Source organism: Convolutriloba macropyga, chromosome 2 (assembly GCF_964194025.1).
Source record: "Convolutriloba macropyga chromosome 2, txConMacr16.3, whole genome shotgun sequence".
Classification (NCBI taxonomy): domain Eukaryota; kingdom Metazoa; phylum Xenacoelomorpha; order Acoela; family Convolutidae; genus Convolutriloba; species Convolutriloba macropyga.
The window spans coordinates 41,769,278-41,795,512 of NC_134469.1; the positions used below are offsets into that span (position 1 = coordinate 41,769,278).

At 31.2% G+C, this 26,235-nt stretch overlaps 1 protein-coding gene across 1 annotated transcript; it reads right to left on the reverse strand.

Annotated features, from left to right (window-relative positions):
• Nucleotides 1–2,109: 2,109 nt before the first annotated feature.
• LOC142335278 (uncharacterized) lies at nucleotides 2,110–25,342 on the reverse strand. The gene is made up of 3 exons (XM_075383710.1): nucleotides 24,777–25,342; nucleotides 21,054–21,446; nucleotides 2,110–2,687 (listed from the first exon to the last, which is right to left on the reverse strand). The coding sequence occupies exons 1-3, from the start codon at nucleotides 25,100–25,102 to the stop codon at nucleotides 2,312–2,314; spliced, it is 1,095 nt and encodes a 364-aa protein (XP_075239825.1). The 5' UTR covers nucleotides 25,103–25,342; the 3' UTR covers nucleotides 2,110–2,311.
• Between the last annotated feature and the right edge of the window lie 893 nt (nucleotides 25,343–26,235).

Genomic DNA, 26,235 nt, shown 5'->3' on the forward strand with positions numbered 1-26,235 from the left:
CGTCACTTCAAGTTCAAATGCAACCAGTCTGGAGTGGTATTTTGACGGGTATTTTTGAACGATCAACTAAATGGCGACCGTAGTTCGACCCAGCATGAAATTCTGTTGCCAATTTTGGAATGTTGATAATTAATCTCTGGGAAATCGATGTTGATTTTAGATTAATATGACATGACAAATTTGTTTAGATTGGCGATTTCAGATAATTGAAACACTTAGTAGTAAGACATAATGAAAAAAAATTGAGCTACTTACATGACGATTGATCGAATAACAATTCGTTTTTGAAAATTGCACGATACTTTGATACAGTGATGTCACAAACACACAACAAGTATGAGCGCAAAACTACAATCACATTTTTCAATACAATACAAGATACAACACAATCAGATAGATGGAAATAATTTGTCTGACCTCCTATCAATCATAAATATCTGGTGTACGTTAAAATTTTTGAAAAACGATGACAAAAAAATGGGGATCTTTTTACAAGAAGTTGCTGCTGCTAAGCGAAAAACAAGAGTTTTGATAAATTTGTGTTCAAAGCAAACGAATGGAAGGTACCAGAATTATCAGGAATTAGTGGTCAGTAAGCTAGATATAAATCAAATTGAAAACTATTAGGCAATTTTGAAGCATCAATTACAAAAACAGACAGCTCTTTGGAAAAATGAAGATAAAGAATTTCTGGAAATATGAGTCAGATGTCGTTAAAAACTAGTAGGAATATTGTACCAACCGTCCACTAGATGTTTAAAGTGCTAAAACCTCAATGACTTGTTGTTCGAGGACTGATTTGAACTAAAAATTTCGTATTATTTGTTCTTCTTGGTGCTTTTTGAATATAATCTAGTTGGTCGTAGTTTTTTGGTACCATAGTGTATTTTGTTTTTTGTGGCTTTTTGAAGGCAGGCACAAATAACTTTTAATTGTGTACTAATTTCTAATTTTTCTGAAAGGGTCATGTATGATGTCTTTGAATCTATACAAGTATTGCACAGGAAAATTCGTTATGATTTGTATGACATATTATATGCTCCTGGTATGAATCCTAGGAAATGTTTATGGGAGCTGGTAAGATTGTTGCACGTGCCTTGAGAAATGGTACCTCTCACGAGGATTTTATCAATATCCAATGAGACCTATCATGAACAGAGTCTTATCGGATTCTTGAAATTTTGTTCTCAAAGATTTGCTGATGCTGTCAGGAAGTTGCATGTCTTGGCTTGGTCGTCGTCACTTCAAGTTCAAATGCAACCAGTCTGGAGTGGTATTTTGACGGGTATTTTTGAACGATCAACTAAATGGCGACTGTAATTCGACCCAGCATGAAATTCTGTTGCCAATTTTGGAATGTTGATAATTAATCTCTGGGAAATCGATATTGATTTTAGATTAATATTGACATGACAATTTTGTTTAGATTGGCGATTTCAGATAATTGAAACACTTAGTAGTAAGACATAATGAAAAAAAATTGAGCTACTTACATGACGATTGATCGAATAACAATTCGTTTTTGAAATTCGCAGGACACATTGGTGTGTTGGTTTTATAGCAGAATAGTACGCGATACTGCCATTTAGTAAATACCGGAGGGCTAGGAGACACTCTGGTTTTTTGCGCCAAAATTCGCTTATTCTTTTGATCTCCTAATAATGGCTTTCGAAACTTAAATTGATTTTTATTCCCTTAGCCCATCCTAATATATGTGTCCCCCACACTGAATTTATTGCACGGTGTCATGAACTACTGTTCAGTCCACTGACGTCAGAACATCAGAATCTCAAAAAGGCCTTCAGAATATTCGTTGTATAAAAACGCCATTTAATGACAAACCCGGGTCTCCTGTCATACATTTGTCCTTGATTTCATACAAAAATCTGCTCTTTTTCTCTTGTGACCCCCCTTATGTCAAAAAACCCCCGTTGCATAGCACGTACCGTTTCATAGTTAATCATGGCAGGTAAACCTGAAGGGTGCCAATAATATGCGTCCTCTTAGCTGGAGGGTGGAGGAAGCACAAATAACTTTTAATTGTGTACTAATTTCTAATTTTTCTGAAAGGGTCATGTATGATGTCTTTGAATCTATACAAGGATCGTACAAGACAATTCGTTATCATTTGTATGACATAATATATTGACCTTGTATGAAACCTTGGAAATGGTTACTATAGCTGGTAAGATCGTTGCACGTGTTTCGAGGAACGGTATCTCTTACCAAGATCTTATCAATATCCATTGAGTCCTATCATGAACAGAGGCTTATCGGGTTCATTTTATTTCTCAAATATTTGCTAATGGTGTCAAGAAGTTGCATGTCTTGGCCTGGTCGCCGTCATTTCAACTTCCTCTCCTCGCTTCCTCTGCATGAGAGCTGTTCTGAACGTTTCACTCTGAATAGTGAAAGTGGCGAATGCGACAGTCATGTTGAGGTAGGTGAAGATGAAGGATCCCTCGGCTGCCAGATCTAAGAAGAGGTGTCTCACATAGTCACTCCTGCCCACCAGCACCACATTTCTGTAGATCATTGCATTTGTTGACACACACATTGTTGTGAGGAGGGAGAACACTGTGAATGAAATGCCACACGCAGCTGCACCCTTAGTGAACATGATCTCTGTCTCTTGTTGGTGAAAATTTGCCAATTGGCCTTCTTGCTCATTGACAGAATGGCGTCTCCTAAGCATAATAAATTCCAGGCAAGTTAAGTTTTCGACAACTCTTGTCTAGATGGAATATCCTTTGCCAGAGATATAACTGCTCCAAACATTTAAGCAAGCCCCCGAAGTTTCTGAGAAGCCAGTAGTAGAAGAGGCTAAGCAAGACAGGGGGGGGGGGTAAAAGTATGTACCTATGTATTAACATTAGGTATAGCCTCTTTTCATCCAATTTCCAAAGATGTACCTAAAAAGAGAGAGTGAGAACAATAGACCTGTCATCTTATCGTAATTACCCAAGGGTAATTATCTTAATTACCCCCAGGGAAATGCATCCAGTTTTCCGCTTTAATGCACTTCAGCTAATCTTATCTACTTAGTAAAATATACCTGCAGAACTTTTACTTTCAAACTTTTCATTTACGCATAATTTTGTCAATTATCCATTTTTTTATTTTTCGATTATTAATGATGTTTTGTTTTCAATAATTTCAAATTATCGGAAGTTTTTCACAAAAACTTCTTGAAAGTTTTTTTTGAAAATTCCAATTTTTCAATTTTTTTACTCAAGATGTGAAAGCATGCAAGAAACCGATTTTTTGGCATTCTATTTTGGTAGTTTCTGTTTTTTTTTCGCGGCAGTTTTTAGTTTCAAAAACCCGAAACCGAAAAAAAAATTCATATAAAGTTGTTCTAATAATAAGTTAAAGTTTTTCTTAACGCTGATTTTAATGAAAAATACTAAAGCACAGAAAAGCATCACTAAAAATTTTTTGTTTTTTGTAGTTTCAGATTCTGAAACCTCAAACTAAATTTTTTTTTGGTCGAAAATGTATACTACAGTGCAACTTTAGAAGGAATTTTTCGAAGTGGCCAAACTGTTGCCAAAAAAGACAATTCTAGCCCAAAAATATCTGTTTCTAGTCCAGAATTACACAATTCATAGCAAAAATACCCAATTATTACCAAAATATACTGCATTTTTAGCCAAAAATACCTAATTCCTGCGGAAAGGAACCCATTTCTAGCAAAAGTATTCCAATACTTGCCACTCAAAGAGACACAAATTTCGCCAGAAATACCCATTTTTACCACAAAGTAGCAAAATCTTGTCAACAAATACGCAAATTGTAAACAAAATAACAAAATTTTATCAAATATTCATCTAAAACATATCAAAAATTAGACAACCTTGCATCATCTGTATTTCTCTAAGTTCTTACTAACAATCCAATTATTTAGTGACCTCAAAACATCAACTTTTGAGATCATCTTTTGTAAAAACGAAACTTCTCAGATGATCGATATAGGTTTAATGAGCACAAATTTGTCACGAATTATTTGCTATTGTACAGAATTAATCGTTAAATGTTTGAGTTCAATCATAGGAATTTAACAATTACGTCCTATTATCTTCTCAATTACGAACAATTAGGTGATCTCAATTTTTGTAAGAGAGTCAATGAACTCTTTGAAACAAAATTTATTCCAGCTACGTCATATGATTGCTACAATTAGGTACACCTAGGTATTGTATGGGGTCAGTCACTGATCTCATGTGAACAAAAAATAATCCCTACTGCTTACGATATTATTCTTACTTTATCGGAGCATACACAACTCACGTGATCGAGATCGAGGTCTTAATCATAATAAGGTAATAATTACGTCACTATTGCATCATAATGATGTCATTTTTATTGTAGTTTACAAACAAAAACTCAACTCGTTGTGCTTCTTTTCCTTCTCTTCAGCAACACAGCTATAGTTAGCTTTTTCAATCTATTTTGGAGACAATTCGAATCTCCTTTTCCTACAAACCTAAGTTGTCAGTTTTAAACCTTTCAGTGGACATTCTTCATCTCTATTACATCTTCTTATCTCCAATTCCAGGTATGTCACCTCTGTTATAAAATATGAAAGCAGACCAGAAGAAACGAATAAAGGACTATTATAATCATTGTACTCATTCGCAAATAGCATATTATTTCTTCAGAGAGAAAGATTTTGGAATATCTGTGACTTCACTTCTTTCAAGAGTTCAACCGTCTTCAACCGAAAAAGCATGGAATAATGAATATCAAATCTGTGAAATTGAACAAAAATCTTAAGGCCCACTTCTTCTTCCTCGATTTCAATGATGATGTAGCAATTATAAAGGAGAGAAAGACTTGCTTCGGCTGGGTAGCTGATCCTCCATTCTCAATTCCGAGGCAGCTTCTGGTCTTTTTTATTGCAATCGAGAATTTGCCTGAAGTCTCTGTTCCATACAAACAGACAACTGTAGATTTCTACAAGAACCACATCGAAAAAAAACTTTACAAATCTCAGAACATATGAAACTGAGCAGATCGGTCCGTGCACAATTCTGTGATTATGAGTTGTCCTAGAGACCAATGTATGAAAATCAATTGGGATTTTTTGCGGAGGAAAGAAAACTTAAATTTCTCTGGTGTGTGTCTGACGAGTATGACAATTTGCAGGAGCAAAAACCTCATCGGGATTGTGACGAGTGGGAAAATGGGTTATTGACAGAGAGTATTATCGCAAGTACAGAAGAAGAGAACGCACTTAACCCCAAATTAGCCAACAAAAAAGTCTGACAAGGCAGTCCCCTATTCTGGTTTTTCTACCGAAACTGGACAAGATACAATGAAAGAAGTACAAGGAGCATCGACTGTTGAAAATACTTCATTCAAGTCTGCCAGAACCATCCTTAGCACTGTAGTCAATGATTACCCAGATTATCAAGATCATATTTTATCTATTGAAGCAAGTGAAAAAATATCTGAAGAAACTTTCCTCAAATCTGAGCAATCAGCGTCTTGTACAAAAAAGACTGTCAGGAGAACGGCTCCTGTTGTCAAAAACCCTGAGAGAGTGGGAAACAAAAATCCAGATGGTGATGAAAGCGAAGACAAAATGTGTCCTCCATTTCGCAAATTGAGACGAGCTGCTGAGTTGTATACTAACTAAACTAGCAGGCTAAGACCTTATTTCTTTCACTGATTATTTGTTTATATTTCCGGTATAATTTGAGATCTAAAACTAGTATTTCCTGGGATGACTAATTGACTAGTTAATTTGTAATTTTCTGTTTTTACGCTCAGAAAAAGCTGAATTTCAAGTATGTTTTTGAATTGATACTTTGATACTATAATTCAGTTGAGTTTTAAAAATGCATTTTTGAAATCAACTTTTATTTAGAGTTCAATTTTGAATTAAAATGTATGTCAAAAAATGCTTGTTTTTGTAATATCTGTTTTTTTCAAAAGTGGCGGTTAACGACGAAAAACGCGTTTTTGTAATATCTGTTTTTTTTTCAAAAACGCGGGGTTATTTTGGCCTCTGCAAAACAATCCCGGCAGCTGATACTGGATGATGCAAAGCGATTGCAGTGAAAACTTTAAGGCAAAATCCAGCAGCAAGTTTTCCCAAGAGAATGTTGCAATAAGCATACTGCCTTTGATAATAGAATACCTGGTCTTTTTGAAGAAGAATTTTTGGCAAAGAATTTTTAGATATAGATACTCATACAAATTGTTAAGTAGAGAATATACAATTTTTTTCAAATAAATTGAAAACCTTTTGCATAATTTTTTACTGTTTTGAAAAAAATTATTCATTTACTATCCTATTTTTTAATAAAAAGAAGTCGTTTTTTTATAGAATGTTTTTATTTTTCATTTTTTCGTTTGTCAGTTTTTGAAGTTTTTTGATGTGAAGTTTTAAATTAAATTATTGTTTTTGAACTGAACATGTTTTTACTAAAATATTTTTTTGAAAATTGCAGTTTTTTACATAATGTTTCTAACAAAAATGTAAATCTTGATGTTTTTTTTTATTTTTCTGTTTGACTATTTTTCAATTTTTGAAGTTTTTTTCAGGTAAAATTTTCAATTTTATAATTTTTTTAAAAAAGAAAATGTTTTACCAGAATAATTTTTCTTTCAAAAATGCCGTTTTTTACATAAGGTTTTTAACAAAAAATGCAATTTGTGTTGTTTTTTTTCTATTTTTCCATTTTTTCTTTTTTTGAAGTTTTTTATGTAAAATTTTTATTTTAATTAATTTTTATATGAAAAAAAAATGTTTTAATAAAACAATTTTTTTTAAAAAATGCTGTTTTTTACATAATGTTTTTAACAGAAAATGCAATTTTCATTGTTTTTTTTTCTGTTTTTCTATTTTTCAGTTTTTGTCTTTTTTAATGAAAAATTTTTAATTGAACTATTTTTTTTTTTAAAAATGGTTATTCACTAAATCTTTTTTTTTTCAAAAATGCCGTTTTTTACATAATGTTTCTAACAAAAATTGTAAATTTTGATGTTTTTTATATTTCTGTTATTCTATTTTTCAGTTTTTGCAGTTTTTTTTAATGTAAAATTTTGAATTTAATTATTTATTTCAAAAACAAAAAATGTTCTACTAGAATATTTTTTCTTTTGAAAATGTCGTTTTTTACGTAAGGTTTTAAACAAAAAGTGCAATTTTGTTGTTTTTTGTTTTTCTATTTTTCCATTTTTTCTATTTTTGAAGTCTTTTATGTAAAATTTTTATTTTAATTAATTTAAATTTGAAAAAAAAAATGTTTTAATAAAACAATTTTTCTTTTAAAAATGCCGTTTTTTACATAATGTTTTTAACAGTTTTTCTATTTTTCAGTTTTTGTCTTTTTTAACGAAAAAATTTTAATTGAATTATTTTTTTTTAAAAAAAGTGGTTATTTACTAAAACTTTTTTTTTCAAAAATGCCGTTTTTTACATAATGTTTCTAACAAAAATTGTAAATTTTGATGTTTTTTATATTATTGTTATTCTATTTTTCAGTTTTTGCAGTTTTTTAATGTAAAATTTTGAATTTAATTATTTATTTAAAAAAAATAATGTTCTACTAGAAAATTTTTTTCTTTCGAAAATGTAGTTTTTTACGTAAGGTTTTAAACAAAAAGTGCAATTTTTGCTGTTTTTTTGTTTTTCTATTTTTCCTTTTTTAAGTTTTTGAAATTTTTTCTTGTAAAAATTTTAATTGAATTATTTTTTTTTGAAAAAATATTGTTATACTAAAACATTTTTTTTCAAATGTTGTTTTTTACATAATGTTTTCAACAAAAAAATGTATGTTTTGATATTTTTTCTTATTCTATATTTCCATTTTTCAGCTCTTGAAGTTTTTTGCAAATTTTTTAGCGAAGTCGAAAATTGTAAAAATCAATTAATTACAATTATTGCAAAAATTCATTATCTATTAAAATTATTTATTACTAATTATTACAATTATTGATAAAATCTTCGGAAATCTATAACAAATCAAGCTTTTGATGACAAACTTATTTCTTTTATTTTTTCATTTTAAAGAATTACATTTTTATTAACATCATATTTTTCTTAAGAAGTTCCAATTTACTCATGGTCTCATGACAAACATACTTCAGAGTAAACCCCGGGGTACCGTTGTCGCTGGGTGACAATTGTTGACTTCAAGCATCCCTAGCGTGCATCTAGGGATGTTGTTCAGAAATAAAAGATTGTTGGGCGCGCCAAGAGCCAAATTGGAATTTCTTAAGAAAAATATGATATTAATAAAAATGTAATTGTTTAAAATGAAAAAACAAAAGAAATAAGTTTGTCATCAAAAGCTTGATTTGTTATAGATTTCCGCAGATTTTATCAATAAGTGTAACAATTTGTAATAAATAATTGTAATAGATAATTGATTTTTGTAATAATTGCAATAAATTGATTTTTACAATTTTCGACCTCGGTAAAAAAATGCAAAAACTTCAAGAGCTGAAAAATGGAAATATAGAATAAAAAAAATATCAAAACTTACTTTTTTTTGTTGAAAACATTATGTAAAAAACGACATTTGAAAAAAATTGTTTTAGTATAACAAAATTTTTTCAAAAAAAATAATTTAATTAAAAAATTTTACAAGAAAAAACTTCAAAATTTAAAAAAGGAAAAATAGAAAAAGAAACAACAAAAATTGCATTTTTTGTTTAAAACCTTATGTAAAAAACGACATTTTCGAAAGAAAAAATATTCTAGTAGAACATTATCTTTTTAAAATAAATAATTAAATTGAAAGTTTTACATGAAAAAACTTCAAAAACTGAAAAATGGATAAACAGAAATATAAAAAAAACATCAAAATTTACATTTTTTGTTAAAAACATTTTGTAAAAAACGGCATTTTTGAAAGAAAAATTATTCTAGTAAAACCTGTTTTTTCAAAAAAAATTAATTAAACTTAAAAATTTACATAAAAAAGTTCAAAAACAGACAAAAAAGGAAAAATGGAAAAAAACAACACAAGTTGCATTTTTTGTATAAAACCTTATGTAAAAAACGAAATTTTTGAAAGAGAAACTGTTCTAGAAAAAAATGCTCTTTTTTAAAAAAATAATTAAATTAAAAATTTTACATGAAAAAAACTTCAAAACCGAAAAATGGAATAACAGAAACATAAAAAACATCAAAATTTACATTTTTCGTTAGAAACATTATGTAAAAAACGGCATTTTTGAAAAAAAATGTTTTAGCAGAAAACATTTTCTTTAAACGAAATAATTCAATTAAAAATTAAAAAAGTCAAAAGCTGAAAAATAAAAAAACAACAAAAATTGCATTTTCTGTTAAAAACATTATGTAAAAAACGGCATTTTTAAAAGAAAAATTATTCTATTAAAACATTTTTTTTTTCAAATAAAAATTAATTAAAACAAAATTTTTACATAAAAAACTTCAAAAACAGAAAAAAAGGAAAGATAGAAAATTAAAAAACAACACAAATTGCATTTTTTTGTTAAAAACGTTATGTAAAAAACGGCATTTTTGAAAGAAAAAATATTCTGGTAAAACATTTTCTTTTTTTAAAAAAAATAATAAAATTGAAAATTTTGTATGAAAAAAATTCAAAAAATGAAAAATTGAAGAACAGAAATATATAAAACGTCAAAATTTACATTTTTTTGTTTAAAACATTATGTAAAAAATGGCATTTTTGAAAAAAAAATATTTTATTAAAAAACATTTTTTTTAAGAAAAATAATTCAATTAAAAATTTTTCATTGAAAAAGTCAAAAACTGAAAAATAAGAAAAAACAACAAAAATTGCATTTTCTGTTAAAAACATTATGTAAAAAACGGCATTTTAAAAAGAAAAATTGTTCTATTAAAACAGGTTTTTTTTCAAATAAAAACTAATTAAAAAAAAATTTACATAAAAAACTTCAAAAACAGAAAAGAAGGAAAACTAGAAAAATGAAAAACAACACAAATTGCATTTTTTGTTAATAACCTTATGTAAAAAACGGCATTTTCGAAAGAAAAATTATTCTGGTAAAACATTTTTTTAAAAAAAAACAAAATTGAAAATTTTACATGAAATAAACTTCAAAAATTGAAAAATAGTCAAACAGAAAAATAAAAAAAACATCAAGTTCTTCATTTTCATCATCATCTGGATTTTTACTTCCCACTCTCTCAGGGTTATTGACAACAGGAGCCGTTCTCCTGACAGTCTTTTTTGTACAAGACGCTGATTGCTCAGATTTGAGGGAAGTTTCTTCAGATATTTTTTCACTTGCTTCAATAGATAAAATATGATCTTGATAATCTGGGTAATCATTGACTACAGTGCTAAGGATGGTTCTGGCAGACTTGAATGAAGTATTTTCAACAGTCGATGCTCCTTGTACTTCTTTCATTGTAACTTGTCCAGTTTCGGTAGAAAAACCAGAATAGGGGACTGCCTTGTCAGACTTTTTTGTTGGCTAATTTGGGGTTAAGTGCGTTCTCTTCTTCTGTACTTGCGATAATACTCTCTGTCAATAACCCATTTTCCCACTCGTCACAATCCCGATCAGGTTTTTGCTCCTGCAAATTGTCATACTCGTCAGACACACACCAGAGAAATTTAAGTTTTCTTTCCTCCGCAAAAAATCCCAATTGATTTTCATACATTGGTCTCTAGGACAACTCATAATCACAGAATTTTGTGCACGGACCGACCTGCTGAGTTCCATGTTGTCTGAGATTTGTAAGGTTTTGTTTTCGATGTGGTTCTTGTAGAAGTCTACAGTTGTCTGTTTATATGGAACAGAGACTTCAGGCAAATTCTCGATTGCAATAATGAAGACCAGAAGCTGCCTCGGAATTGAGAATGGAGGATCAGCTACCCAGCTGAAGCACGTCTTCCTCTCCTTTATAATTGCTACATCTTCATTGAAATCGGGGAAGAAGAAGTGGGCCTTAAGATTTTCGTTCAATTTCACAGATTTGATAATCATTATTCCAGGCTTTTTCGGGTGAAGACGATTGAATTCCTGAAAGAAGTGAAGTGACAGATATTCCAAAATCGTTCTCTCTGAAAAATTAATATGCTATTTGCGAAAGAGTACGATGATTATAATAGCCCTTTATTCGTTTCTTCTGGTCTGCTTTCACATTTTATAACAGAGGTGACTTACCTGGAATTGGAAATAGAAAGATGTAATAGAGATGAAGAATGTCCACTGAAAGGTTTATAACTGACAACATAGGTTTGTAGGAAAAGGAGATTCAAATTGTCTCCGAAAAAGATTAAAAAAGCTAACTATAGCTGTGTTGTTAAAGAGAAGGAAATAAGATCAATTAGTTGAATTTTTGTTTGTAAAATACAATAAAAATGACATCATTATGACGCAATAGTGACGTAATTACTACATTATTATGATTAAGACCTCGATCTCAATCACGTGAGCTGTGTATGCTTCGATAAAGTAATAATAATATTGTAAGCAGTAAGGATTATTTTTTGTTCACATGAATTCAGTGACCCCATACAATACCTAGCTCTCCCTAATTGTAGCAATCATATAACTTAGCTGGAATAAATTTTGTTTCAAAGAGTTTACGGACCCTCTTACAAAAAATGAGATCAGCTAATTGTTCGTAACTGAGAAGATAATAGGACGTAATTGTTAAATTACTATGATTGAACTCAAACATTCAACGATTAATTCTGTAAAATAGCAAATAAATCGTGACAAATTTGTGCTCATTAAACCTATATCGATCACCTGAGAAGATTCATTTTTATAAAAGATGAACTGGTTTTTATAAAAAGATGTTCTCAAAGATGATATTTTTAAGGTCACTAAATAATCGGATTGTTAGTAAAAATTTAGAGGAAAACAGATGATGCAAGGTTGTCTAATTTTTGATATATTTCAGATAAATATTTGATAAAATTTTGTTATTTTGGTTACAATTTGCGTATTTTTTGACCAAATTTTGCTACGTTGTGGTGAAAATGGTTATTACTGGCGAGATTTGTGTCTCTTTGTGTGGCAAGTATTGGGATATTTTTGCTAGAAATGGGTTTCTTTCCGCAGAAATTAGGTATTTTTGGCAAAAATGTAGTATATTTTAGTAATAATTGGGTATTTTTGCTATGAATTGTGTAATTCTGGACTAGAAACAGATGTTTTTGGGCTATAATTGTCTTTTTTTGGCAACAGTTTGTCATTTTTTTGGAAATATTTGGGTATTTTTGACAATAATTGGATATTTTGAGTCAAGAATTGGGTTTTTTTCACGAAGACCTGGGCTCTGTTGGCAATAGTTGGGAAATTTTCACAACAGTGGAGTGTTTGTTTTTCATGAATTTGGGATTTTTTTTGCCAATAATTATTTCTTTTCGGCAATAATTGGGTAACTTTTGGCAATAATTGGGTATTTTTTCCAAGAACTGGGTATTTTGGCAAGAACTGGGTATTGTTTTCAAGACTTGGTTATTTTTTGACAATTTTTTTTTGGTTTCAGGTTTCAGAATCTGAAACTTCGGAAAGAATACAAACTTGTCCTCTCTTCATGACTTAGAAATTATGCCCATTGCATTCTGCGTTAAAAATTACGATATAAAGATGTACTGTAACACACAATTCCAAAATGTTTGAGGATTCAGTTTTCAGAATCTAAAACTTCAAAAAATACAAACGTGTCTTCTTTTCATTACATTTAAACTAAGTCCATTGGATTCTGCGTTAAAAAATATGCTATAAAGATGTACTTTAACATACAATTCCAAAAAATGTTTGAGGTTTCAGGTTTCAGAATCTAAAACTTCATAGAATACAAACGCGTCTTCTTTTCACGACTTTTAAACTATGTCCATTGGATGCTGCGTTAAAAATTATGCTATAAAGATGTACTGTAACACACAATTCCAAAAAAAAATAGTTTGAGGTTTCAGTTTTCAGAAGCTGAAACTTCGGAAAAACCAAAAAGTGTAACTTCTTAGGTTAAGAAAATCGCCATAAAATGCTTTGTTAAAAACAACATATAAAGAGTTGATGTAGCATACCATTCTCGAAGAAATTACTTTTTAATTTGAGGTTTGTTAAACTCAAACTACAAAAAAAACCCAACCCATAATCTACAATTGACCGTGAAATTACCACCATTAACTCCACTTCGAAAAATTCCTTCTAAAGTTGCACTGTAGTATACATTTTCAACCAAAAAAAATTTCAGAATCTGAAACTGAAAAAAAACAAAAAAATTTTTAGTGATGCTTTTCTGTGTTTTAGTTTTTTTCATTAAAATCAGCGTTAAGAAAAACTTTAACCGATTATTAGAACAACTTTATATGAATTTTTTTTCGGTTTTGGGGTTTTTGAAACTAAAAACTGCCGCAAAAAAATCCAGAAACTACCAAAATAAAATGCCAAAAAATCGGTTTCTTGCATGCTTTCACATCTTAAGTAAAAAAATTGAAAAATTGGAATTTTCAAAAAAAAAACTTTCAAGAAGTTTTTGTGAAAAACTTCCGATAATTTGAAATTATTGAAAACAAAACATCATTAATAATCGAAAAATAAAAAAAATGGATAATTGACAAAATTATGCGTAAATGAAAAGTTTGAAAGTAAAAGTTCTGCAGGTATATTTTACTAAGTAGATAAGATTAGCTGAAGTGCATTAAAGCGGAAAACTGGATGCATTTCCCTGGGGGTAATTAAGATAATTACCCTTGGGTAATTACGATAAGATGACAGGTCTATTGTTCTCACTCTCTCTTTTTAGGTACATCTTTGGAAATTGGATGAAAAGAGGCTATACCTAATGTTAATACATAGGTACATCCTTTTACCCCCACCCCCCGTCTTGCTTAGCCTCTACTACTGCCAATCTTGGCCATTCTATATCATTTACAAAGACATAGGAGGATGATATCAATGAAATTATACACAGATCCAGGTGTCCAGGCCAGAGCGGCCTCTGCAGCCCTGTTTAATTAGATTGCCTATTGGTGGCTCAACGCTGGTCAACTATTTCCACTTTTCGATGGATCTAGGCATAACATCCGAAAAAAAACTTGAAAACTCTAGTTGATCAGAGACAACTCTCAACGCAAAAAGTGTATAGATTTTTGTTTAAATATGTTTTTTAAGATTTTGATGTAAACGATCTACTTTTGCAATAGAAAAAACATAATAATATCAAAAGCTACCTTTTCAATAGAATCACTTCACGTGTATTTTAAAACGCTTAGTTCTCCAGCAAAAAAGAGGCTTGGAGTTTTTACATCTTTTAACTTTCTGACAGCTCACACTCTTTTGTTCATATTGTATATAAATGATCTCTCTACAGTTTGAAAGAAAAGCACTTTAAAAACGTTCGCAGACGATTCTATTGTTGTAAATAACAGTAGTGACAATGATTTGCTTCTACAAATGGACGTTAAAAAATTTTCTACCGACTTAATACTAATTAACAATTAATCATGACAAATGTGAAGCTAAAATTTTGGGAAACCCAGAAAAACAAGCATGGAGACTCAAGGACAATGCTCTGGATTCCAAAACATCATGTAATTATTTAGGAATTTACATTTATAAAAAACTTAACATTCTGTGATCACGTTGAATTTGTTATTAAAAACCTAACAACTTTTTTGGACTAATGTATCGGGTACGGCATTTTTATCCAAGAAAATGCCTTCTAATGTTTTATAACTCTTTTGCCAAGTCGATCATAACTTTTGTTTTTTAATCTATCGAAACAAGCCAAAAGACTTTGCAAAATACGATAAAGTCCAAAAAAATCGTTCGAGCATTTTTCCAAAAAAGAGTTTTTAGGTCTTAATTTAAAAGAAAACAAGATACATAATGTATAAGAATTTCACGTGATTGAGCTTGTTTAAAACTTTTTGAAACAATTAAGGTCCGAATCTCTGCTGCAATAAATAATTCCGCAAAGCTTAGCAGTCGTTAAAAACGAAACGAGACTTATTTCTCCCAACTTCCAAAAACTACAAAAAACAAATCATCAAAAGCTAACTTGCTGAAAAGAATATTTAAATGGCTAAAACAACTCAATTTATTACCCAAAAAAATTCAAAGTTTTATTCTTCAACAAGTGAAGGCACATATATCAAAAATGAGTGGGCTTTATATTAAGGATAATAGGGATGTTTTTACCCTGTATTACTAAATTTCTAATGCGCTTCAGCAGAATGGCATCATTTCATCTTGGGTATGTTAGTTTTTGTTTGCTTAGATGAGCATAGACTTGAAGAGTAATTATGCTCATTTTGTCTCCTAATTGGATTGTAATTGGATAAGATTGTTTGAAATGTTGTCCAATACTCTCCAATTGAATTAACTTTTCTTTTCTTTTCCATTTTTCTTTTACTGATTAGAACCAACTTCAAACGCGCAACAGATAGATCAACGTTAATAATTATATTCAAATCGATGTCGAGGAATTGGTTAAAGGAGTTATCTCTCAGAGAGAGCCTATCAAGAGTCCCAACATTTTTCCGACGGGGAAAATGAAACAGCTTCAACATAGTTTCAAATAATTGTCAATTTAAAAGATGAAACAAGTTAAACACAGTCAAATCAATTTTTATTGGATTGATAACGTTCTTGGTTTTTTTCCCATTATTTAACTGAAACTTTTTAAAATTATTGGTAAAATATTTTACCGATAAACACTAAAACAAAAATAATTACTAATAAAACTAAAAAAACAACACTCAACGAGGAGGCTCAGTGATGCGAATATTCACATAATGTTCCAAACCGCTAATCTTATTTATTGGTTGAATAATCTACCGAAAGAGAAAAATATACAAAAAACTGTCCCTAAATCTCACATACTGATCAAAAAATAGTTGGTCTATGAATAAAATTGCTTCCTGCTCAAATCACTTGCAAAGGTAAATAATACCAAATTGGTAACCTAAACTAAACAAATTTGTTTGTATTTCATTACAAAAAACATGGGAACAGTCCATGAAGAGACTCAGTAACAAGTAAAAAAAATGATCAAAATTCGTTAAGTTAAAAAAAAGTACGTTTGTTTTTGGAATACAACTTATTTCAAATATTGAAAACCATTAGACATCAACTCAATTCTTGAATAGTTTTATGCTCCTTTATATCTGAATATGAAGATGATGACACCTGTCATTATCAAAACGATGTCGTGAGTCTACAGAAACAAACGACCATTTCAAAAAAGAAACATAAAAATTTGTTTAAAGTTCGCTAGAAGACGTCGTCAACGCCATTAAGTTCATAATCTAACAAATTAAAACAAAATTATAATCACTTGCGCTTTCTTTTAACATCAATATTGAAAAATGTGAAATCTGAATGAGACTAAATAAGACTAAAAAATAGGTACAAAAAAGGTTAGCTTTTATATTTTAAAAACAATTAATTTCAAAGTCATTAAAACAATAGTTATCAACTAAAATCAGTAAACAGTTTCACTTACTTTTAAAATCCCCTGAGATCTGTTATTAATCAGAGTTCTTGATACGTATACAAAAAGGACGACAAATAGACGAAAATTCAAAAATATATTAATTTTTTGTCCAAAAATGATGTCAAAGCCGTGAGTTACCAACTGAAATCAGTAAATAGGTTCTTTCGCTCAACGATAGAAAGGCTCTAGGAACTGCAATTTTCCAGAAATTTTCATACGACTACAAAAACGGCGACAGCTAACAAAAAAATTAAAAAAATATATTTTGCGAAAAAACGGTGTCCAAGCCGTTAGAGCAATAAGCAATGCACTAAAATCAATCAATATTTTCAATTATTCATTTTCCCAGCAACAATAATTTGATATGCGACCATATGTGTTATTAGACTAGGCTGCAAGTAGACAAAAATGTTCATAAATTGCAAAAATAAACAATACGTCTATGTGTGTCTTTCAAAACATTTGATTTCAATGTCAAAAAAATACTCAGCTGTCAACGAAATCACAAAATTGGTTCGTTTGTTCCCCTACAGGAAGCCTCGAAGACCTGCAGTTATGCAGTCAGTATATATATATATATATATGTATATATATATATATATATATATATATATATATATATATATCGAGTTAAATTAGCAAAAAAGCATCCAGATTTTGTTTTAAGAACACCCTCAGAGAATGCACAAATAACACTCACCTTCTTGGGTGTTAACGAAGATTGTTCAGAACGATTAAACAGTTCAACAGCACTCTTCTGTTTTTAGAAGTAAAATCAACGAAACTAATTTTGCAAATACGACAAATAATTTTGCAAAACTTACAAAAATTGCAAAAAAACGGGAAATAAGAACGTTAACAACAAAAATCAGTCAAATGTTCGCAGAAAATTTGGTATAGCTCTTCTTTCCTTTTTACTAGAAACTTTTCATTCTGCATTTTTTATGCGGAGTGATGCTTCTATGTGACCGTTGAGAATGAAATCTCTTCAATTTTTACTGGTTGGCAAAATTTTTCTAGGTATCTATTCATTAGTAAACAAATCATTTGTTTTACAGTACTGAGTAATTAGTTTGCCTAGTGGTGGCCCAAAGATGGCCAACAATTTCCTGCTTTTCGATGGATCTAGATATAACAATAAAAAAAATTGAAAACTCAATTTCAGGCATTTTCAAGCAGATGTTTGACGTTTCAGAAAAACTATTGTTCTCCAATGATTATTGAAATAAATCTAAGCCTCATTTCCTGTTAGATTTTTCAATTGTTAAGTATAAATTGTGATTTGCTCAGGTCTTAATTTGAGTTAGCACAAAAAACCTGATTGTGTAGATTAAAGAAGCCACAAAATTCGATGATGCCTAAACTCGAAATTGCCATTTTCCGCCTTGGGTCAATGAGCATAAAATTTTCTGATTGATGGTTATCTTTGCATATATGTGACAAATATGACAATTTGTATGTTCATGCGCGCCTGTGTATGAACGGATGCGTGTTTTTTCCAAAGTTTGTAAAATGTGTGTAAGAGTGAGATGGCAAGAAATTTGGTGTGAGAAAAATTGTTCCTTCAAATGTTAAACACGAATAGAAGCAGACAACAAAAACTAGCAGATAACAAAGAAAAATAAAAAATAGCTTCTTTATATCTCAATATGAAGATGATGACACCTGTCATTATCAAAACGATGTCGTGAGTCTACAGAAACGAACGACCATTTCAAACAACAAACATAAAAATTTGTTTAAAGTTCGCTAGAAGACGTCGTCAACGCCATTAAGTTCATAATCTAACACATTAAAACAAAATTATAATCACTTGCGCTTTCTTTTAACATCAATAGTGAAAAATGTGAAATCTGAATGAGACTAAATAAGACTAAAAAATAGGTACAAAAAAGGTTAGCTTTTATATTTTAAAAACAATTAATTTCAAAGTCATTAAAACAATAGTTATCAACTAAAATCAGTAAACAGTTTCACTTACTTTTAAAATCCCCTGAGATCTGTTATTAATCAGAGTTCTTGATACGTTTCAGAGCCACAAAATTCGATGATGCCTAAACTCAAAATTGCCATTTTCCGCCTTGGGTCAATGAGCATAAAATTTTCTGATTGATGGTTATCTTTGCATATATGTAACAAATATGACAATTTGTATGTTCATGCGCGCCTGTGTATGAACGGATGCGTGTTTTTTCCAAAGGTTGTAATATGTGTGTAAGAGTGAGATGGCAAGAAATTTGGTGTGAGAAAAATTGTTCCTTCAAATGTTAAACACGAATAGAAGCAGACAACAAAAACTGGCAGATAACAAAGAAAAATAAAAAATAGCTTCTTTTTATCTCAATATGAAGATGATGACACCTGTCATTATCAAAACGATGTCGTGAGTCTACAGAAACAAACGACCATTTCAAACAACAAACATAAAAATTTGTTTAAAGTTCGCTAGAAGACGTCGTCAACGCCATTAAGTTCATAATCTAACACATTAAAACAAAATTATAATCACTTGCGCTTTCTTTTAACATCAATATTGAAAAATGTGAAATCTGAATGAGACTAAATAAGACTAAAAAATAGGTACAAAAAAGGTTAGCTTTTATATTTTAAAAACAATTAATTTCAAAGTCATTAAAACAATAGTTATCAACTAAAATCAGTAAACAGTTTCACTTACTTTTAAAATCCCCTGAGATCTGTTATTAATCAGAGTTCTTGATACGTTTCAGAGCCACAAAATTCGATGATGCCTAAACTCAAAATTGCCATTTTCCGCCTTGGGTCAATGAGCATAAAATTTTCTGATTGATGGTTATCTTTGCATATATGTAACAAATATGACAATTTGTATGTTCATGCGCGCCTGTGTATGAACGGATGCGTGTTTTTTCCAAAGTTTGTAAAATGTGTGTAAGAGTGAGATGGCGAGAAATTTGGTGTGAGAAAAATTGTTCCTTCAAATGTTAAACACGAATAGAAGCAGACAACAAAAACTGGCAGATAACAAAGAAAAATAAAAAATAGCTTAAAAATTACATCAAATTGTGGATTTGAACATGCCCAATGCTAAAAGTAATTGCTTGTTGATCTCGCTGATATCATATCTGCCAGATTTTGAAAAAAAAACAATTGCTGCCTTACGATTTCGAAATATCAGAAATGACAACAAAAATTCGAAAAACTTAGGAAAGTTCAAATCGGATTTCGCTGTCATTTCCACGGTTACCGATACACATTTGTAAAAAAAATTACACCTGTTTTCCAAAAAACTGCTGTCAATTCATATAAAAACGATAGATACTTTTGAGTAATGATTGCAGGTCAATGATAAAGTTTTTAAAATATTTCTTTTGGTGGTGAGGTTTGTATATGCTTGTGTATATGCTAGTTTATGTGTCTGTGTGTGTGTGTGCGAGCTCATGTGCGTATATTTATGGATGTGCGTTTTTTAATATTTGTGTGGTTTGCGTGCATGAGAGCGAAAGAAAGGGATAGTAAGTAGTGAGATAGTTCAATCAAACATTAGACACAAATAGAGGCACAACGCAAAAAATGTCAGAAAGAAAGAAAAATTTTTAATATTTAATGCAAATGTGTCCAATGCCAGACCTCTGTTTTTAAAGGTAGAGGATAACATTTCTGCCAGATTTTGACAATTTAATTGTCACGTTGTGCTCATGAAATATCGAAATTGAAAAAAAAAATGCTAAAAAACATTTAAAAGTTAGGTTTCAAAGTTTAGTGTCCAAATTACAGTTAACGATGCAATTGCCTCAACAAATCGAATTTACTTTTATAGAAAAAGCGGCAAAAAAGATCTAAATGAACTGTGACGAACCTTGAGTTTTGACCAATTGACAAAAACAAAATTTAAAGTGTTTTTTTGGTATTGGGCTTTGCATTCATGTGTTGGCGTTTGGTTGTGTAATGTGTGCTGTGGATGTGTTTGTACTGTTTTTCTGTGTCTTCCAGATTAGACTACGCTTATCTTTCGACAATTTGTTCTTTTGAAAAAGACGGCATGTTTTTTTGGTTCAAACAGTACAACTATGTTTCTTCAATTCTTACAAGTTGCTTTCGGATACTCTCAACGGTTTTTCTGGCAGAATTTAAAAGTTTCTTTTTTTTCAACTATGACAGGTATGTTGGAACTTTCTATGCTACGGACAGACTCGCAAGAGTCGTCTTGTTTTTTTTCCAGGTGGAATACTTCTCGGGCCATGTTTAACAGTTTTTCGCAAAAGAAGTGTACACAGAGTAGTGAGGTTCAAAGTTCTTAACCCCGTCAGACGGTCTTATTTCTGGCTGATTTTGACAAGAAAGCATAAAATTTATGAAAGAAACGTGCTGAATACAAGCTACATATATGTCAGAAATTTCCTGAAAATGCGCTAAAATTTAAGAAACAGATGCGCTAAAAAAATTATGAATTGTCAACGCATCCAGTGCATTTCACAACATTCAGCAAATTTCTCACATATTTTCATTTTGTTCGGCGCATTTTTTTCCTAAAGAAGTTCTGCAATGTTGCTGATACCTCGACTCGGAGCATTTTTTTCCTAAAGAAGTTCTGCAATGTTGCTGATACCTCGACTCGGGTATAAAAATCCATCACACAAACCTGAGCTTGGTTGATATGTAGATATTTGTGGGAATGATGACTAGAAGTGGCACTGCGATGTAGAACACGGCCCAAATGCCCAAAACGGGCATGATGAAGGGAGAAACAGTGGCGTTATCCTGAACCGTACATCTGTTCAACATCGGGTCGTAGTAGGAGACGAACACAGTGGGGATATTCAAAAGGGCAGACAGAACGATGTTGAGGATAAACACAACTCGACAGTAGTAAATGTTGTGCATGAGATTTTGCGCGTACCAAATGTGCCGAGTGAGGGCTACAAAACGGTCGACGTTGAAGATCGCGAGCTGATTTTGAGTGAGATGGGATGCAAAGAAAGACATGAATACAGATGATTTACAACCGAAGGTGGAGAGAGCCCACGCTTTTACACTGAAACAGGTAGATAATCGTGCAGCAAGGTTGCTAAATTAAAACAATTTGAATTTGGTCAGTATGTGATAATCATTTCTGGGACGTTCGGAAGCATTTGAGATGTAGCGAAAGAGGCTTCAAGAGATTTTCAGAACTTCGAAGAAAAAAATGTTTGGCCACTACATTGTTTATTCTTTAGAGGGGAAATTGATAGAACGTTTAGGTCAAGTTTCGCGTTTTGGTTGAGAACATGTAAATTGAAAAATAGAATTCTACCTAATCACCATGCAAACATTGGTCAAAAATTGGCACTTTTGAGAAAGTTGACCAAACGTTTTGTCAAAATTTATAGCTATTTAGATATCTCAAAAGTTCGGCTGTATGACATTTGGACAAAAATGTGCCCGGTCAATTTATTTCGTGCAATGAAAGCATATCTTCTTTGCTCTCAAATGATTAAAGCTAATTTTGGAATTTTCGTACTTTATCTCCTAACGATTTAGAGCTCGAATAATAGAAATACGAATCACAACACAAACAAGGAGGTTCGGTAATGTGAGTTCCCACTTAATGTTCAGACCATAAAATTCGTCTCGTAGTAAACTACATTAGCTATGAATTGAAATCACTATTTCGATTGAAAATCTCCACAACACATGTCCGACGTAGTCCGTTATATTGGCTAATTGAAACCTGTTTTATTGAGACAACAAATAACAAAAAACTAAAAAAATTCGAAATTTTATTTTTATTCACTAACAAGTAATATCTAATTAAAAACTGTTAGCAAAAATCTAATTAAAAACAAGTTGCAATGAAACATTCATCTGATGAGACTACAGTTAATAATGAGACAGCATTAAAAGAACACAAAAATTACCTTCTCAATTTAGATATAAAAAGTGAGTGACGAAGACAATTTCAATGAGAAGACAATTTTAAAAATCAATCTTGCTCAAAAATGTTATGGAATGTTTTACGAAAAAAAACCCGTAGGCTACAGTAGCAATCGACTTCAATCTAGTCAATTGCTATAACAGTTCATTGGATTTAAAACAAAAAGGTCTAAAACAAAATCAAAAAATCTTTTAACTATTGACTCAAATCCTAGAAAACTGGAACTCATGGCCTTTATACAAACAACCAGATACACACAGGGAGAAAGAAAGAAAGAAAGAAAGAAAGAAAGAAAGAAAGAAAGAAAGAAAGAAAGAAAGAAAGAAAGAAAGAAAGAAAGAAAGAAAGAAAGAAAGAAAGAAAGAAAGAGAAGAGAGAAAGAAAGAGAGAAAGAAAGAAAGAAAGAAAGAAAGAAAGAAAGAAAGAAAGAAAGAAAGAAAGAAAGAAAGAAAGAAAGAAGGAAAAAGAAAGAAAGAGAGAACGAAAAAAAACAAAGTGAGAGAGAGAGAGAGAGCGAGAAAGAGAGAGAGAGAGAAAGAGATCGAGATCGAGAGAAAGAGAGGGAGAGGGAGAGAGAGAGAGAGAGAGAGAAGAGTAAGAGAGAGAGAGAGAGAGAGAAAAAAATTGATGCAAAAAACCCGAGATTCGGAGATAATTGAAGTTTTTATTGACAATCAAGAAGAATTTTATTATTTTCGATCAACATCTCAAACTTCTTTTGAGTTAGAAACCATTAATTAAACTAATCTTCACTATCTACGCATCGTTAAATTGTTCAAACTATCTCATTCGTAAACTGAGACTCAATCTAATGGCTCATATTTTAGAAGTAATATTATCTTAATTTCTCAACCTTCCCTAAAATTCTCCTTCATGTGTTTTCATGGGATTGAGCGACCGTAGCCAAAACGGCCGAACAAAAACTACTTATATTTATTGGTGCGTTCAAGTTTTAACATATCAAATTGTCGGTATATTTAAGATGGAGCTTTTGAACGCTTTGATACGTTAGGTATTACAACTCTGGTTTGTTCGCTTTGTAAGCGCAAGATTTTTGTATTTTTTTCTGTTTAGAAGCGTACGTTCTGTTTAAAAAAAGAAAATCTTCGTTATACTAAATGATAAAACTTAAGAAGTCGTTGGTAATTCTGCAAACTGCAAATGTCCATCGCCTCTAACAAACGACAGCCAAAAATACATTAGAAAATAGAATTCAAATGGAAGAAAAAGCATGGAAAACCTTTTAATTTAGATCTCTCTTCATTTTCTTTCCAAAAACTTTTTTAAATGTTCACATTTTTTAACAAAAAGAGGCACTTGTTTTCTGAGATATTATCGTTTACTAATTTTGTTTGCACATTTATGATATATGATGGGCACTATGTTCGAAATTTTGATTCGAAAACTGGGTTCAAATACTGTTATCAATGATAAAACAATGTGATTTTTGCATTAGTGTTGTTTCCTCAATTGTGTTCTTAAACCAAACAGTCACACTTTTTCTTGTTCTATCTAGATAAATGTTTTTATTATCTTCCATAAAATTTGTCACTCCACAAAACATGTTTATTACATATAGAGGTAAACCATTGTAAAAAAAACGTCAATTTGTTTCCAAGTTAAAAAGAAATTTTATCAATTTTCTCAAGTTTTTTTTAAAAGTTTTCAGTCGTCTTTAAGGTCAAACGGTTAATCATGTCTTTGGTATTAAACGGTATTAAACCTTCCTCATAATCTGAACTAAATTACTTCCATAAATCTCTTTTAGTCCAGATTAAGATTAATTTTTTTCATCCAAGGACACAATCGTTTGACTGGCGAATCAAGCCCAGCAGCAGAGCAATAGCCGCAAATAGCAACAAGTTGAGCGGGGCGTCTAAAAGCTTAGCAATTTTGCTCGAGCAGTTAAAGCTAATGCTCAGCTTATTTTTTTGGTGATGACTGTAACTAAGTACTCGTGTTCAATGCAATATCTCATAATTCACATCAATTTTTGCTGTCAATTTATTGTCATTTTTGCGCTAAAATCGGAGACGAATGTTTAGATCGAGCTAAAGTCGAGGACTGTGATTAATTGGAGGACGGTATTTTTTGCCGGTATTGGAGGACGGTATTTTTAGTTTCAGCCAGAGTTGAGGACAGGTAGTAGATTTGAGCAAAAGTTTTTTGCATAACAAATGTCGGGCGACAAGGGTCTCGACAAGGGTATAACTGCTAATAATTTTTTTAACCAGCGGGATCGACATAAAAAACATTTAAAAAGCAATACGGATCTTTTCCGTTTGTGCTCCCACAGTACGTTATGCACCCCCCAATTACAACGCACGTGCCATTACAGAATAAAGCATTATGTAAAAATATGGCATATGCGCCGGGGGGTTGCAAATAACTTGCACCCTCTAAGCTGAGAGGCACAAACGGAAAACATCCAGCAATAGAATAAAACCTTACTATATGATTGAAAAGATTTGTATGAAGTCGGTGACTGCGACGCTCCCCATAAGCACTTTGCAGGCCCTGTCCAATCCCAGGTCAAATACAGTGAAAATAATAAAGTAGTTGCAGGAGGCAGCAAGGAATACTACCAATGGAAACACTACCCATCTCAAGATCCTATTGGTCAATTCTAATCCGTGGAAGTCACCCTCTTGTTCTTCTTCAGTTTGTTCAACATTCGCAGACGTTTGATCAGGAGTGGACACCGCTGTAACTAACGTGACCAAAGTGATCAAAATGCTCACTTTCAGTCTCAAAGTCATTGCGTTAGTTTTGAGCATATTGTTAATTTATCAAACCGTCTTTTGTCAGCTCCGGACGTTACTAAACTTTTCCACAATTTTAATCATTGTAATATGGTGGATAGTATTATGCAGTATGAGATTTCCTTGGTAATAGTTGAGGATATTTGCGACTGATAAATTTTATACTAAAAATGAATAGATAAGAAGAATAGATATGACGAAAAATGAATTGATAAGAAGTTAAAAAGGCTTTCCGAATGAAGAATACAAAAAGCGATGAACAATGGAAGGTAGAAACATCTAGCTAGTCAGTTTTTGAATGATTTGGGTTAAAAACGGGCAAAATTTCCAAAGAAAATGCGATAAGTAAAAGGAGAAAAATGAGATCCGTAGTAAGAGTTCATCCGAATCCATCCATTTAGGAAAGGAAAGAAAGCTTTCGATTGGTCAGATTTCACTTCTCTAATAAAAGACTTCTCTTAATATCAAGTCATTAAATAAATGACCGTTTTCAAAATCAGGCTATGCAGGAATCATTAATTGAGCAGAAAAAGCGTCATTCTAGTTTTTCTTTTAGTAAAATTATCGCTGAGAGATAAAAGAAAAGAGTTCTGTGCCTGAAAATGATTCTTAAGAAGATGCGTGAAAAAAAAAAAGAATTTGCCTTTCTTTTCAACAACAGTGAGCTATTTGTAAACCGAGGACAGGAAATTCAGTGTAGGTTTTTTGTGGGTTAGTTTGGAGGGCTAGGATGTAATACCTGAAAAATATAAAGAATATTAGATCCCTTCCTCGGATATGCTAATTTTCCACTGACAAAAGAGAGTTTAACGTTGTGGAGTTGAATGATTAGCTCTCAAAATGAAACCCACACAGTCACAATTTCCTGTACGGACCAATGGTTGTGGCATATTATGTTTACTTGAGCTTTTGTTTTACTTGAGGACAATTGATAACGTCAAAAGCAACATAACCTCTAATTAGTATTTTTTAGCAATTCGGTTTATTCCTAAAATGCTTTTAAAACTGATGGAATTTATATCAGTGAATACGGTAGCTGTGACTTTTTCCATTAAAAGAAGACAGGTCAATTAATTTTTATGAATGGCTATACCAGGACCTAACGGCAGGTCAATTTCAGTACTGGGCATGTTTAATTTCATGTCTAA

Bases quoted from the DNA above. Each gene is read 5' to 3' on its own strand.
- LOC142335278 (XM_075383710.1), bottom strand. From the start codon at position 25,102: ATGCTCAAAACTAACGCAATGACTTTGAGACTGAAAGTGAGCATTTTG. The intron at 21,447-24,776 runs GTAAGGTTTTAT...TACCTGTTTCAG, and splicing joins CAAATCTTTTCAATCATATA to TGTAAAAGCGTGGGCTCTCT. The intron at 2,688-21,053 runs GTTTGTGTGATG...TATTATGCTTAG, and splicing joins TACATATCAACCAAGCTCAG to GAGACGCCATTCTGTCAATG.